Source organism: Drosophila tropicalis, unplaced genomic scaffold (assembly GCF_018151085.1).
Source record: "Drosophila tropicalis isolate 14030-0801.00 unplaced genomic scaffold, ASM1815108v1 contig_158, whole genome shotgun sequence".
NCBI lineage: Eukaryota > Metazoa > Arthropoda > Insecta > Diptera > Drosophilidae > Drosophila > Drosophila tropicalis.
The window spans coordinates 11,330,301-11,344,744 of NW_027172602.1; the positions used below are offsets into that span (position 1 = coordinate 11,330,301).

Consider the following 14,444-nt stretch of genomic DNA (forward strand, 5'->3'; position numbering starts at 1 on the left):
GATCTAAGAAATTAGGAAAAATTGTTAAACTAAGTAGTTGAATGAAGCTATTCGAAAAATGGGTAAAAATTGAGGCATTACTTTTAACGAAAGAAAGTCATCTACTTTATATTAAACGAGTATAAAGATAAAATAAATTTTGTATAGAAACCACAGCTTATTTTCTTGATGTGCAACCCTCAACCATATTACGATGCAGCATACACAACCCCAAGAGCATGTGTCTCTAGAAGATGATGTGTGTGTGCGTGTGTGTGTTGCGGCTGCGGTTACTGGTTGCGGTTATAGAGCCTTCTAACTCTACCTTATATAAACGGATCCTTCTAGATTGCACCTTCAGATATGCAAAGCAAACTGTTAGCCATATGGAAGGGAAAATAGAGAAAAAGAAACGAAAACGCCAAGGTTATGAGCTACCTGCATATAAAAAAGGCAACTCTCGACACACACTCAAACACTGCAACGGCCAGAATGACAATATGTATACTAACACACACACACACACGCACACCTTGTCCTTGAGGGTTGTGGCAAAATGAAAATAGACCTGTAGGAGCCAACAAGTCTTCTCCTGTTGCAGACAACACTTTTGGCTTATTCGGATGCCTCTCTGGGTTTTAATTTTGAGGTCGTCTGGAAGTATATACAACAACAACAAAATGATAAATGTAAGAGAATACATTTCTTGGAGGGACCAAAAGAAACAAGAAGTATTATAATATATGTAACAACTATGTTGAAATTTACGATTATGGCAAATTAGGAAATGAACTTAGAAATTCCTTTTTGTCATTGTCTCATTATCATCATGCTTCATGCTTCTTGATTCAGGCTAGAACCCCCCCTCCAAGTCAATGCAAAAAGCTACAAGAATTACATTGTCCACAAGGACACTAACACACACACAGACACATATACGCTATTAACGAAAGAATAAGTACATGAATGCGGCACGCCCACGATGCCCGTAAAGTGGCTCATATTACGCCACTAATTGCATAATTTGGTTGCCATTTTTATTAGTTCAGTTCCCCTCGCCGCCACCCATATATTCTGCCTTTCATCGCATCGCCCCAAACAGCTCCAACGAGTCCTTTGGTTTCTTCTCTTTTTCTCTCACTACCCACGACCCCAACTCTAACTCCATCCACTCCATCCAACTCTGACTCGGACTCCTTGTCGTTGTCGTGGTCGTTGCCGGACAACTGCCATTAGATTATTATTATAAAACGACAGTATTTATTGCATAACATGGACACACACACACATCCATACACACTGAAAGTGTACTCCCATAGAATAGAATATAATGTCTCTTGGAATTGTCAGCGCTTTTGCCTCGTTTCAGTTCAGTTCGAAATGCAATGTCCCATGAATGGTAGAGAGAATATCGAATGATTGGAATGGAGATGGTAAAATAACGAATAAACGAAACAACAACAAGAAATTGCCACCGTCTCGTCAAAGAAAACTGGTCGTCCTAACTTTCTTGGTAAACCTTTATAACTGTTATGGTAGAACAACCGTTTCAGTCATCAAAAATGCACTGCAACACTTAACCGATGGCACATCTCTAGACAACCTCTCACATATGCATGTGTGTGTGTGTGTGTATAAGTAAATAGGTTGTCGCCACTGGCACACCTCCATCAAGAACTCCCAATCCTACTCCACTGGGAGCCAGTATTGCTCTTGTTATTGTCCTGTTGTAATGGAGACAGTTCTTAGAGCACAAGTTTGTTCGCCCGATTAGGCAGCACTTTTTTTGTTGCGCTCTACCCGAATATTTTATAGTTGCTTCAATAACGACTTTGGCTATGGCAAACAGAAATGACCAGTTCATGGTAATGTCCATAGTATCGATGATTTTACCTAACTGATGGTAATGGGCCCAGAAATGAGCTTGTACAGATTGTTATTGCCTGTATCCTGAAATAGTCTGTACCTCCAATCGATTGTTAAGTAAAAAAATGGATTTTGTTCTTTTATTTTAAACAATTTTGCAACAGTCGTAGACAAAAGTTGAGGCTTTTGTTTAAGTCCATGAAAAGTTTCAGTGAAAAAAGCATAGATGATTTAGAATAGACTGACGTTTACTCTTTAAACATAAATACAAGCATAATTAAAGTATATTTTAGAGTAATCTTGGAGAAAACGTTTCATATATGTCATAAACAATATTTAAAGAACTCTTTCGCATTACTCATGTCCACATCTTACCAAATGTCTGACGTTTATTATACGACGGTATTTTTTTTTTTTTTTGTTTTTACCAAAGAAAAGAGACAAAATGAAATCAGGAAGGAAACCGTGCAGACAGACAGAGACCAACGAACTAAGCAGCCAGGCAACCAGCCAGCCAGTGGTAACCATCCTTGGATATGTAGCTAGAATAGGCATTTGCATACTCCGTTGCGTTGGCTACCCCAAAGGATTGGCCCCTTTTTGATTTCGTTAACTAAAGTTAGTCTAACAAAACGCTGCAACGCTTATTAGACAGTCCACACACGTTTCTGGGAAATGTGCATTTTTACGCTAAATGTTTTGTAAATGTTTCCGCTCTCAACTTTATAATTAGTTGACAGTAGTTGAGGGCGTAAAAGAAACATGAATGCATTGTAGCCAAAAAAGCATGCGCTTAGATATGCTGATATATGTTAGTTCTTTCTATCAGTGCTTGGTATGCAACGAGTCTTCTGCAAATGGAATAGATAATTTACTAAGAAACACAAAGATATGCTTACTCACAAGCGATCCCTTTTTATACTGAAGGATAACAACAAAGAATCTATCTTCACTTAGAATGAATATATTTTCTTTAAAGTTAGAATTAAATTAAGAATTGTTAGTTGTTGGACCCGTTGATGTTCAAGTGACCAAGTGTGCTATTGTTGGCCTCATTGTAATTGGACTCGCTATGGTTGGATTCGTTATAGTTGGACTCGTTATACATTTTTGGACTCATTGCTCGTTACACTTTCCATTTCTTTACATTTTTAAGGGCTCAACAGGTAGTATCTCGACTGACCATCTGTCCATGTCATTACTCAGAATGTGGCCCCTTTTTCTATAAAAGACATTTCCGATAGCATTTCGGTATGTGTTTTGTGGGTAATTGTCTCGGAAAGTAAACTGAATCAAAGGCTTTCGGCAATGTTTAGAAGGACAACCAAATTGAGCATGCAAGTAAGACGCTTCCTTTGTACGGTCTAACACACACACACACACACACACGCACACCCACTCATACACTCAAAGCCAGGCAAAGATAGGGTGCGCTTGGTTGCCCTAAGCCAAACTATGCAAAATATATACTCCAAGTGCCTGGAGTCCGCTGCTAGTCACCCTCAAAACAGAACAGAACAGAAGCCTAAGCCGCCATCAGGACGCCCTCAAACCAGAGCTGTTTAATTAGATTTTCGCTAGAGATATGCGTGGAGTCGCATGGAGTCGCGTATAGTGGCATAACGTTGCGCTTCTCTTCATCGATTGAGTCACAGCTGAGCACCGAATTGCGGGGGTGGCTCCCAGTGAAGTTTTAATTAAAAGGCAAGCAGCTACACGTCAAGGCGACGTAGACTGACTACGGATTGGGCAATGAAATGCACAGTGCCGGTGAAGCACCTGCTCCAGCAACTTGCAGCCTTAACTTATTAAAAACTGTCGGCATTATGTTAATTAGCAAAATTAAACCACAAAAAAGGTGTCGCTGCAAATCAATCAAGTAAGCTGCTCACTCACTTGCAGGCACCCCAAGGATGGTGACAAAGAAACAGAAAGCAAAACAAAAATAAAAAAAAAAAAAAATGTCAACAAATTAACAACAAAAATGGCCGCCTTGTGGCATGCTGATTACCCTAGTAATCGGGATCAAGGCACCGAAGGCCGAGGGTCCTTCCTGCCTCTAATTTCAATGAAAATGCCAAGCTGGCACCCACCACAGAAGCACATAAAAATTTGATCAAATTTCCAAGGGGATGTGGACCAAAGCAGTGGAGGGATTGGAGAGGTCATGGGTCGGCTATTAGGGTCACTCTCTTGAGGGGGTTTTTCGTGTGGTTTGTTCAATTTAAATTTACATAAATGGAATATACTCCAACGCCAAATGAGGCAAAGTTGGTGAAACAAGCAACAGCATACACACACACACACGCGCACAAGAAGAAAAAAAATGTGAAATGGCAAAGAAAATCCATTCCAATGTGATTATTAAAAAAATATATATAGATTGATTCCGTATCCAGAGATTTCAATGGCTTAATCTATAATCTGCATAATAGTGTCATCAAGTTGATACTTTCTTGTTATTGACCAGGCTTTAAGCATAATCAACAGCTTTATTATGAAAAGCCTTTTGCGTTTCACTATTTTTGCTCTATTAACCTTAATAACAAGGCCAACAATTAAGCCAAGCTGGCAAAAGTTTTTTTCACTTTCAACATTTTCTCACCCAATTAAATGGTTGTGCCTGGAAGTTATGTATTTAAAAACAAATTAGAAACTGGCCATCAATACGAGTAAGTACTCTCGGCAGTTTACCACCTTCAGTTGCTCTCTCTCTCTCTCTCTCTATCCTCTTACTGAAAACCAAGCGCACTTTCGCCTCCCTTCACCGCCCTAGAGCAGGATTTGCTGGTTGAGCAGCAACAAAAAAAAAAAAAAAAAACAAGAAAGGCAAGAAAAAACCAACAACAAAATAAAGGGAAAAGTTCAAGTGTCGACTGCAAAATAAATTTCTTCCGTTGCCTCCCCAGTAACAACAACAACAACAAGAAGAGCAGCAACAACTGGCCAGTTTAAGCCATGACCGTGGGTGGAGCCGACACGCTGATGAGGAAACGGAAATGGAACATGAACGGAAGCCACGCCACAGCCATTCGTGTTTCCAACTCCAACTTCAACTCGAAATCGGACGCCATTTGACTTTAACTTTCTACATTCATGAGTAGAATGACAGTGAAAGACCGAAGTGGAGTCCACTCTGGGTGTTTGTCGAAAGGCTCTTAATAAAAATGTCAAAGGTCAGACAAACACCAATAATACAATGAGAAAAGCCATCGAAAACAAAAGCAACAAACAAGCGAAGCCAAACATATTTTGAATATATTCAATCACAAACATCGGCTATTTTAGTTTTTTGGTAAGGCTCAGCAATCAAAGATGCATCCTGTTTCAATTCCTAAATGGAAGTAGCCGGCAAATGGTCTGAACCTGCAAGCTTGTATTGCATTACCATTTCGGTATATTTGATGCTTCTGTCTCGGTCTCTCATTTTAAGGCTTAAATAACATGATGGAGCGAATGAAAGCCAAACTTTAAACTATCACTATATAGGTACATATATATATTTTTTTGTGCTGGCCAAAAAAAGGGAGAAGAAGGAAGGAAAACAAATCTAACATAGACAAGCCAAACAAGCGGCAACAACTGACAACTCACATTCACAAGAATGCGCGACATTATTAACTATATTGCTGCCGTCTCAGCAGCAACATGAGCAGCAACAACAACAAACAACAACAGCATGAAATAAAGAAGCTGCCACTGAAACAGACAAGTCAACGAGCTGCTTTGCCGCCCTCTGCTACACCTAACAATATTACAGTAGCGGCAGCAGCAGCAGCAGCAGCAGCAACAATAACAACAACCTTTGACAACACCGTGTTTATATGCAACATTGACAACTTGGCGTGAAGAGCGTCTGTAGTTGCCGTTGCATAAGCATAAGCATCGCTATTACCGTTACTGCATCAGCTCCAACTTGGGCTCCAACTGCTGCTTCGTTTGCCTCTGTTTGCCTGGCGAGTCATAAAAGTTGTCTGGCTGAGTTGGCGTATAAAAGAATGTGCCATGTGTGCAACAACAGCAACAACAACAACAACAGCAACCAGAATACTAAAACCAAAAATGAAACTCAAAATGCAAAACGAGTTCTACACTGTTCCAAAAAAGAACAAGCGAAAAGAATCGAATCTTTATTAAAACCAATTTCTTAGCTTAACTTTTCCTAAGAAATTAAATTGTTAACAACTTTCCAATTTCCAACTAAATGGCAATTTGTATATATTTTTGTTGGTGCTTTTCTTCAGTTGCAGTTTCGCCCATTTTTCTTTTGCCAGTGAGAACAGTTTTAGGTTTAATTTCATATAATTTGAGAAACACGTGACGTATGCGTAATATGAGCAATAGTTTCTTGAAAAGAAGTTATAAGGTAAACCTAAATTTAATTGTCTAGCATACTTAAGGACCCTTTCCTGTTGGCGTACCTCACAAAAGGATGACGATGCCTTTCGGATTCGATTTTTCTTAATATTAACTGAGATCAGTTCATGACCTGTGCTTGACCTGTTTCGGAACTTTTAATTTTTCTGCGTGCAGTTGCCGCCTTTTGCATATTTCCTTCAGCTGTCTGTTTTACTTCCTTTTCTCCTACCTCGCTATGTTCTATAAGTGGGTGTGTGTGTGTGTTTATGTGTGTGTGTGTGGCTGCAACTATATTACATTTTATGTCAAATGCGTACGCTTTTCAATATTGACAGACACTCACAGACTTTACCGCCAGCTTCTTTCCTTCGTTTCCATCCTTATCGCCAACATCGTCTCTATCTCTTCTCCTCCTTTTTTTGCTCCTTTTGAGAATGCGGATACGGACGCCACCTGTTTTGGACTGCTAGAGAGTGAGAGAGAGAGAAAGAGAGAGAAAGAGAGAGCGAGCGAGCGAGCGAGCGAGCGATTCGCTGCTTCATGTCAGGCTAATGTTAACTTATTTTCGTAACTGTATTTTTCGGCATTCTCGCATGTTGCTGCCGGAAATGCCAACCGAACCGAACCCCTTGAAAGCTATTTTCAAATAAAAAAATGCAATTTTGTCGTGCCAGTAAGTAAATAAGGAGAAGCAGACCTGTCACGCCCACTTTTGCAATGGCAAATTTTTTTGTGAATATTTCCTATTTATTTTCCCATATTTCCATTTTATTATTATTATATAAAACACGCATTTGTGTGTATGTCTCCGTGTGTGTGTGCGTGTGTTCAGAATGGCTCGCCAAGCGGCTTGATGGTCAGCTCATGTACCTGGACATGGGGAGGTGTGCCCAAGGCATATATAATGCCAGCTGATATATCCTCCGGCTTTAACATCGGCAGAGTATCATAACCAGATGGCAATATCTCTGTATCTGTCACACCGGGACTGATACTCTGCCAGAGATAGAGGGTATGGCGGAGGGGGGAGAAAATAAAATGAAAACTTTGAATCCACTTGCCATTTACAACCACTCACCGTAACTTTCACCTGCGTTTTAAGTCCTCGCATCTCCTGGCGCAAAATTTCCAATAGAGCTGTGATCCCATGCTTTGTTATGGGATACATATTGAGGCATTGCAGCTCCTCGCCAGGCGGATAGATTATGTTACGACCCGTAAGGCTATTAATGAGCACTATATGGCCAGGAACCTCACGTGATTTCATTGAACGGAAGGCTCGCCGACTGCACTCGATCACCCCCAATAGATTCACTTGGCAAACTCGCTGCAATTGCTCCATTTCCATGGTTAGCAGTTGGCCCGCAAAGAGAGTCCCAGCATTGTTCACCAGTATATCAATGCCACCCAAATGCTCCTCTATCCAATCGAAGGCAGCCCTCACCGAATCCAGTTCACCCACATCACAGTGTTGGACATGCAGACGGTCATGCAGCTCCACAGGCAAATCCTCTCGCAGTGCCTCGATGCGTTCAATGCGCCGGGCCAGACCAACCACAATTAGACCAGATCTAACTAGATCTTTGGCCACAGCGGCTCCAATGCCCGAACTGGCACCAGTTACAACGGCGACACGATCTTGCCAACGATCCATTTCTATCAAATGTTCGCAGAGAACTAAATCCGTCTCCTGAGCGAAACGGCGCTTAAATACGGAATCATATTTTGCTATTGTTCTATTTTTATTTCATTATTATTTTCTCTTGGTTGTCCCTTGCTTACTTTTGCTATTTGCAATTTAATTTTTAAATAGTTTCGAGCCTCTTCAAATATTTTCATAACCAACGACGCAGTTCACACGACAGTTGAATAATTGATTAGACCCACGACCGAATGCGCCGCCAGTTAATTTCTGATCATTTATTCATTCATCATCGTGGCAAATTGGCATGCCGAGGGAGGGGGAGGGAAGGAGTGGCAGGTGGGGGCCAATCGGCGGAGAGTGGGTGTGTATTAACAACAACAATAGCAATAGATTTGACAATGCCAATAGCCATCAGGGTGGTCAACCATGATGAGGTCACTTTGATGGAAACCCTAACGGAACAAGTGAACAGAACCAATTAATGCTCTCGATTTCATCAGACAAGCCCCTAAAATAACAAAATCGTTCTAAAAATGTATTTTCTTGCTCACTTTTTTAACCAAGTATTGCAAATAACTAATATTTTGAAAACTCGTCCAAAAACAACATGACCAGGAAGTATAAATCAAAAAGAAAGGGAACTTTCTTACTGCATTTTCTTTGCACTTATTTTTAAGAAACTAGAACTAAAACGCTGAACCTTAGTATGGCTTCCTAAGTGCAATTCCCTTACTTTCAACTTTACCTTACTTTGACCTGAATGACTTTGGCGAAACCTTGATGGCTTTTGTAGTGCAGATGTTAACGGCTCCACAGTATATTTGAATTATTAGTCAGCTATCTGCTATAAATATTAAACAAACACACTACAAAACTAACGACTACGACTATGTATTGAGCTTCCGATGATAACTCGTTAAGGTAGCGCAATAATTTTTTAGTTATCTCCTTTAAGACGGACTCTGATCTAATCAACACAAACAAAATCTAATGATTTTATGGCATCAATTAAAGCTTTATTAGTGATATGAATGCAAAAACGTGGGTCAAGATTTGTTTGAAAAATTCGCTTTATTGATTCTTACAATTCTTCAAATCTGTAATCTTTTAAATCTTCCACCTTGGGCCTTTAGCTTTAACATGCAGTTTTGGCTTGGGCATACTTTGAACTATTTTGTTTGTCTTGCAATTGAATTGCCCGTTTTGTTAGGTTGCCAAAAATTTAGCAAGTTTCGGGTTTTTCGGACCTATCATAAACTGAATGAAAAGGAATTCCGGTTGCTCAGTTTGGCAACTGTTGGACTAAAACTAATTAATGTCTTCAGCCAAAATAAAACCAAAATGAAAACAACAACAATGAGAAAGAATAAAACTCGCATTAAAATCAAATCAATCATTTGCTTTATGTTCTTGTTGTTGTTGCTGCTGTCAACAATTTTTGTTTTTCTCCGGTGGTCGCCGTTGATCAACATAAAAATGTTTGCTGCCTCTCTTTGCAAGAATGTGTTGTCGTTGCGTTTCTTTTTTGAGATTTTTATAGATAATAAAATCTAAAGTATTTCATCCTCCACCTGAATGGCCATAAACCATTGAAATATGTGGATGGGCAGGATAAGAAGAAGTGGCAGCAGCTGCTGTTCCTTCCCCACTCCATTCAATTATGCAAGCGGCAAATTGGCATAATGAAAGCTACTGCTGCTGCTGCGACTGCTGTTGCTGGTGACTCCTTGAAGGGTCCAGACCAAATGCAAATTTCAAGCAAAACGTCGAGTGTTTCTACACAATAAGGACCCATATACTCTTACTCATATATTTGTATTCGTATTCGTATTGCCATTGGCTTTTCTTCTTGCCGCTGCTTCTGCGTTGTCTTGTCTTGTTCTTGTTTTGTATTGGGTTGAAGGAGCAAACACATGTTCTTGCACCCATGCAGCAGGTCTGCATAAATTTTAGCATACTTTCGTGGGCAGCTCCCCAAAACAGCTGAAAAAAAAGAAACCGAAAACCGAAGAGAAGAATAAAGAAAGGGTCTGCGGCTAATGGAGAGAGAGAGTGAGTGCGCGCGGCGCGTTACATATCCTTCTTCTCCTTCTCGTGTGCAAGATATCAAACGAATTAGCATAGAAAACTGCAAATTTGAATTATGGCCAGCGGCAACAAAAAGCGACAGCAGCACCAGCTGTTTCCGGTTGAAGCTGCAAATGTATGCAATAGGAGTAATCACAAAAAAAGAGAGAAACATACACAAGAGAAAGAAAAGGACAAATGGAATAGAAGGACAGCGACTGACAGGATTAAAGCCACCAGAAAAAAAACCCAAAATATATTTTTGATGCCCAATGAATTTGCCAAATGAAAACCATTTCTATGGCATACATTTAACACGTATTCATCTTGCATTCGTATTCAACAAGCCTATATATACCGCTCTGAAATGCAATTAGATTCATTATACCCTTACGAAAAGGGTATATGGATTTAGCTCAGGTACTCAACGAAGCAGATATGTTTCCAAGTAACAACTCGATAACTTTTACCTTGATTTCTTTTATGTTTACAAGAGTTTCGTTTATAGCCTTTCACCCTATCAGAGCAGGGTATATACACATTTACTTATACAAACCGTAGAAAAGTTGGCTTGAAGAGACAACGATAGGGACATACAGACATGAGTATTCATCTAAGTATGATTTGTATGCTTGTAACTTTCCCGTCTAGCCGAGCGTCTAATGCGCCTAATAGACTCTTGTTTGTCTCTCCCTACCAAGCAGAGGAATAAAAACACAGAGAAAAAAAAAGGAAAAAACAACACAGAAGGAAGAAAAACAACTTAACCGTCACCCACTTCTTCTTCTTCTTCTTCTGTGAGCTCTCTGCGTTCTGCAAATACGTAATCAGTGAGATTTTCATGCACATTTTTCTTGCTGCTTCTATTTCTTTGGGTTCTTTATTCTGCTCTTGCTCTTGGTCTTGGTCTAAGTCCCAGTCTTGGTTTTGGTCCTGGTCTCGGTCTTGGTGTCTTGGCAAACAAATGTCGCTTTGAGCTGACGCTCAACTTGAAATACGTTGCTCAATTTCCATAAACACGTGAGCAAATAGCACGTGTGCCTTGAGAAAAGGACCTGAGGAGTGAGAGCACCCACCACTGAGAACTGACATGCCAAAGTCGTAGCAAGGCCTTTTCCTTATGGCATTAGCTAACTATTGACTGCTGCTACCATTCATCTATTCTTCTTCTTCTTCTTCTGCACACTACCTTCAATTCACTTCATCTTCTTTCTCTCTTTTTTTTTTCTTTTCCTTCTGTTTGAGTTTTGGCGCTGTAAAATGCGCCTCAAATTGATTTTTATTTATATTTCAAAGGGAAAACTTTTTTGTGCAGCTGTTGAAATATTTTTTTCGTCTGTTGTGTGCAGCTGCGACAATATTCCATATACATACATATAGCCCCCTATTCCTCTACTCCTCCTAGTCTTCATTTCGTCAATATTTCATTACCAAGCCCCCATGGCTTGTTTCTTCTCTTCCGACATTTGCCAGCTCTTGTCTTCATTGAATTTCAATTTAGCTATTCAAGAAATTATTAAGCTTAGCCCAGCTGTTTGTATTTGCCTTTTCTTTTCTTCGTTTCACATCAATAAATTGCTAAAGCAAGGTGGCAATGACTAACTAGATTTATCCCTAGATATAAGGTAAAGTTTTCACCTGTAAAATAGGACTTCTTCTTATGAAAAGTATGACATACAAAAGATAATAAGATCTGTCTCTTTGTCTGTTAATAGAAATTGAAAAAAGGTTTCAAGTTATTGAAAGAGACATCTTCCTATTGATCAAAAGGAGGTCCGCTCGGTCGCTCTAGGGTTAAGAGTAATTGGATAATTGAAAGACATGTTACAGCCGATCTGTTGCATCAGATAAAAACCATATAATAAGAGTCACCTACTCAGATGTCAGATGTTAGATCTCAGACCACAGACCACAGATACAGAGAGCTGTCTCAATGGTGTCGGGCCAAACGAGATTTCATTTCAATTCGAATTGTCGCCATGGAACGTTGGCAAAATCGTGTGGCTGTGGTGACTGGTGCCAGTTCGGGCATTGGAGCAGAGATCTCCCGTAAACTGATTGCCTCTGGTGTGATTGTGGTCGGATTGGCTCGTCGTCTTGACCGCATGCTGGAACTGCGTGCAGAAATCCCTGAAGCCAGGCGCCAAAACTTCCATATCAAGCAATGCGATGTGTGCGAAGTGAAGTCGGTGAATGACGTATTCGATCAGATTGTCGAGGAGTTCGGTGGTGTGGACATATTGATTAATAATGCTGGCAAACTTTCTGGTGGCCAATTGTTGACCATGTCCTTGGATACGGTGCAGCAGGTGCTGCAAACCAATGTGATGGGCGTGGTCTACTGCACACAGCGAGCATTTCAATCGTGGCGCTCCAAGTCCCCACCCATTGAGGGTCACGTGGTGCTCATTAATAGCATTGTGGGTCATTATCTATTCAATCCTTTGCCCGGTAGCCAGCAGGAGCTGAACATGTATCCGGCCACAAAACATGCCCTAACCGCTATGACCGAACTATTGCGTCAGGAGTTGAGGGATTTCAAGACAAAGGTCAAGGTCACGGTGAGATGAATAAAACTAATCTCAAACGAATACATTTTGCATAGTTCTTTGCAGAGCATTAGCCCTGGCCTGGTGGACACGGAGTTGGTGCCGCAGCAATACAAAACATTGCCCATGTTACAGGCTGAAGACGTGGCCAATGCCATTATGTATGCCCTGGCCACTCCGCCACATGTCCAGGTCCATGAGCTTACCATAAAACCCATGGGTGAACCATTCTAAATACGAGTGGGCGCGTAAACATAAACTTAAAGTGACTTGAAATCTTCCACTATTTGGCCCCATCCATCCATCCAATAAACCGAAATGCCAAACAGTATGTTGGACAATCATCTATCGAGATTATTAAATAATATGCCTCTGGATGTTTTTTTTCCTTTTGCCCAGATGTCAGATGTTCATTTCTTCATTTCGCTTGTCCAAAACGTAGCGGGCAGCTTGTTGGCAGCATGTGTCATCATCTCATCAATACAATTCAATTCGATACGATTCCATACGAGTCGAATCCAACCATCCAGTTCGATTCAATTCAATTCATTTGTGGCCACAATGCAAAGGAGGCACGTGTTTTGTTCACAGATTGACTTCTACTCATACATACATAAGTACATACATATAGAGATAGGCCCAGGGCAAATAAGTTATGATGATGAACTAGAATGTTTGCTGACAGCAAATTTTCAACACGTGTCCGGCAAATACATATGTACATTTCCCCCATCCGGCACAATTGAATTGAATTGCCAAAAACCAAACCAAAAGTGGCAAAAACTAAAAAATATGATAACAAAAGGCAGACGAAAATCATATAAATATTTAACTTGTATTAACGGATTGCCAAAAGGAATAACGTTTCAGTAAGGCTTTAATTTTCGGTTACATACACACACACACACACTGACAGAGAGAAGGAGTAAGACAGAGACAGACAGATATATTGTAGTAAGTATGTCAAGTAAACCCGCAGTCACGTCACTGTAGCTCCCATTCCCATTTTCTTGGACTATAATATTTTATGACGATTTTTACAGACAGTCCAAAATCTCAGCTTTAGTATAAAGTAACATCCACATGTCTTTACGTGTGTGTCTATGTGTGTGTGTGTGTGTGTGTGTGTGTGTGTGCGTCTGCACTGATTGCACTGAGTTCTGGCCACACAAATGACAAATGACTTCATATCTGCAGAATCTGCAAAAAAATAGAAAAAGAAAATACAGAACGGCAAGTACAGTCCATACAAAAGTACCATGAGAAAGGAAAGGCACAACTTCCCTTAATAAATCCCAAAAAGCAGCAGCAGCAGCTAAATTCTTCTAAATACTAAAATCCTTTGGAAAAAGAAGATAAAATGGCAGAAAATAAAGTGCTTTATTGTTCACTTTGGGAAGGAAACTGCCAACGATTTCCTCCTCAATTTCATTTAAATTGAATTGCAATTAATACTCTGTAAGTTTTTTACTAGAATTGAATGGGAAGATATCTTTTCTAGGATTATTTTCAATACTTCGTTGTGCAGATTGGCTTCAGATTAATCTCGGTACAATCTCTGGCCTTCCATAGAATGTCATAAAAAGTGTAAGATATCAGATGGCTCTGCTTGATTTTGTGAATGTTTTTACTAAGAGCAGTTAGATAGATCAATCAGGATTAGTTGGCCCACACAAAGTTTCGAAAGATATAAGTATCTTAATCTATCTATCAATACTGATAAAGATCCCATATTCGTTTCGGCCAAAAGCTCAGCTCACGTTTGACTCGCCAGTCAACTTTCCCACCTTTGGTATGCAAATAAAATACGACATATTTGTTGTTTTGTTTTTTAATAATTTTTGCATTGTTTAATATTTTTGGTTTTCTCAATATTTATTTTTTTCATTTGACTAGTTAATTTCCACATCATAATGCATTTTTTTTTTTTTCTGTTTGGTTTTTTCTTCTTGGTAGTGTTTGAATTGGGGGATGGGGAG

At 39.9% G+C, this 14,444-nt stretch overlaps 2 protein-coding genes across 2 annotated transcripts; one reads left to right on the forward strand and one right to left on the reverse strand.

Annotated features, from left to right (window-relative positions):
• Positions 1–6,929: 6,929 nt before the first annotated feature.
• On the reverse strand, positions 6,930–7,886 carry LOC137586865 (farnesol dehydrogenase). Its single transcript, XM_068303046.1, has 2 exons — positions 7,283–7,886; positions 6,930–7,200 (listed from the first exon to the last, which is right to left on the reverse strand). Exons 1-2 carry the CDS (start codon positions 7,856–7,858, stop codon positions 7,033–7,035), a joined length of 744 nt encoding a protein of 247 aa, XP_068159147.1. The 5' UTR covers positions 7,859–7,886; the 3' UTR covers positions 6,930–7,032.
• Positions 7,887–11,891: 4,005 nt separating this feature from the next.
• Positions 11,892–12,809, forward strand: LOC137586580 (farnesol dehydrogenase). The gene is made up of 2 exons (XM_068302671.1): positions 11,892–12,477; positions 12,532–12,809. The coding sequence occupies exons 1-2, from the start codon at positions 11,896–11,898 to the stop codon at positions 12,697–12,699; spliced, it is 750 nt and encodes a 249-aa protein (XP_068158772.1). The 5' UTR covers positions 11,892–11,895; the 3' UTR covers positions 12,700–12,809.
• Positions 12,810–14,444: the final 1,635 nt, after the last annotated feature.

Coding starts and splice junctions, on each gene's coding strand:
- LOC137586580 (XM_068302671.1), top strand. CDS start 11,896: ATGGAACGTTGGCAAAATCGTGTGGCTGTGGTGACTGGTGCCAGTTCG. Junction 12,478..12,531: donor AGACAAAGGTCAAGGTCACG/GTGAGATGAATA, acceptor AGTTCTTTGCAG/AGCATTAGCCCTGGCCTGGT.
- LOC137586865 (XM_068303046.1), bottom strand. CDS start 7,858: ATGGATCGTTGGCAAGATCGTGTCGCCGTTGTAACTGGTGCCAGTTCG. Junction 7,201..7,282: donor AAACGCAGGTGAAAGTTACG/GTGAGTGGTTGT, acceptor TATCTCTGGCAG/AGTATCAGTCCCGGTGTGAC.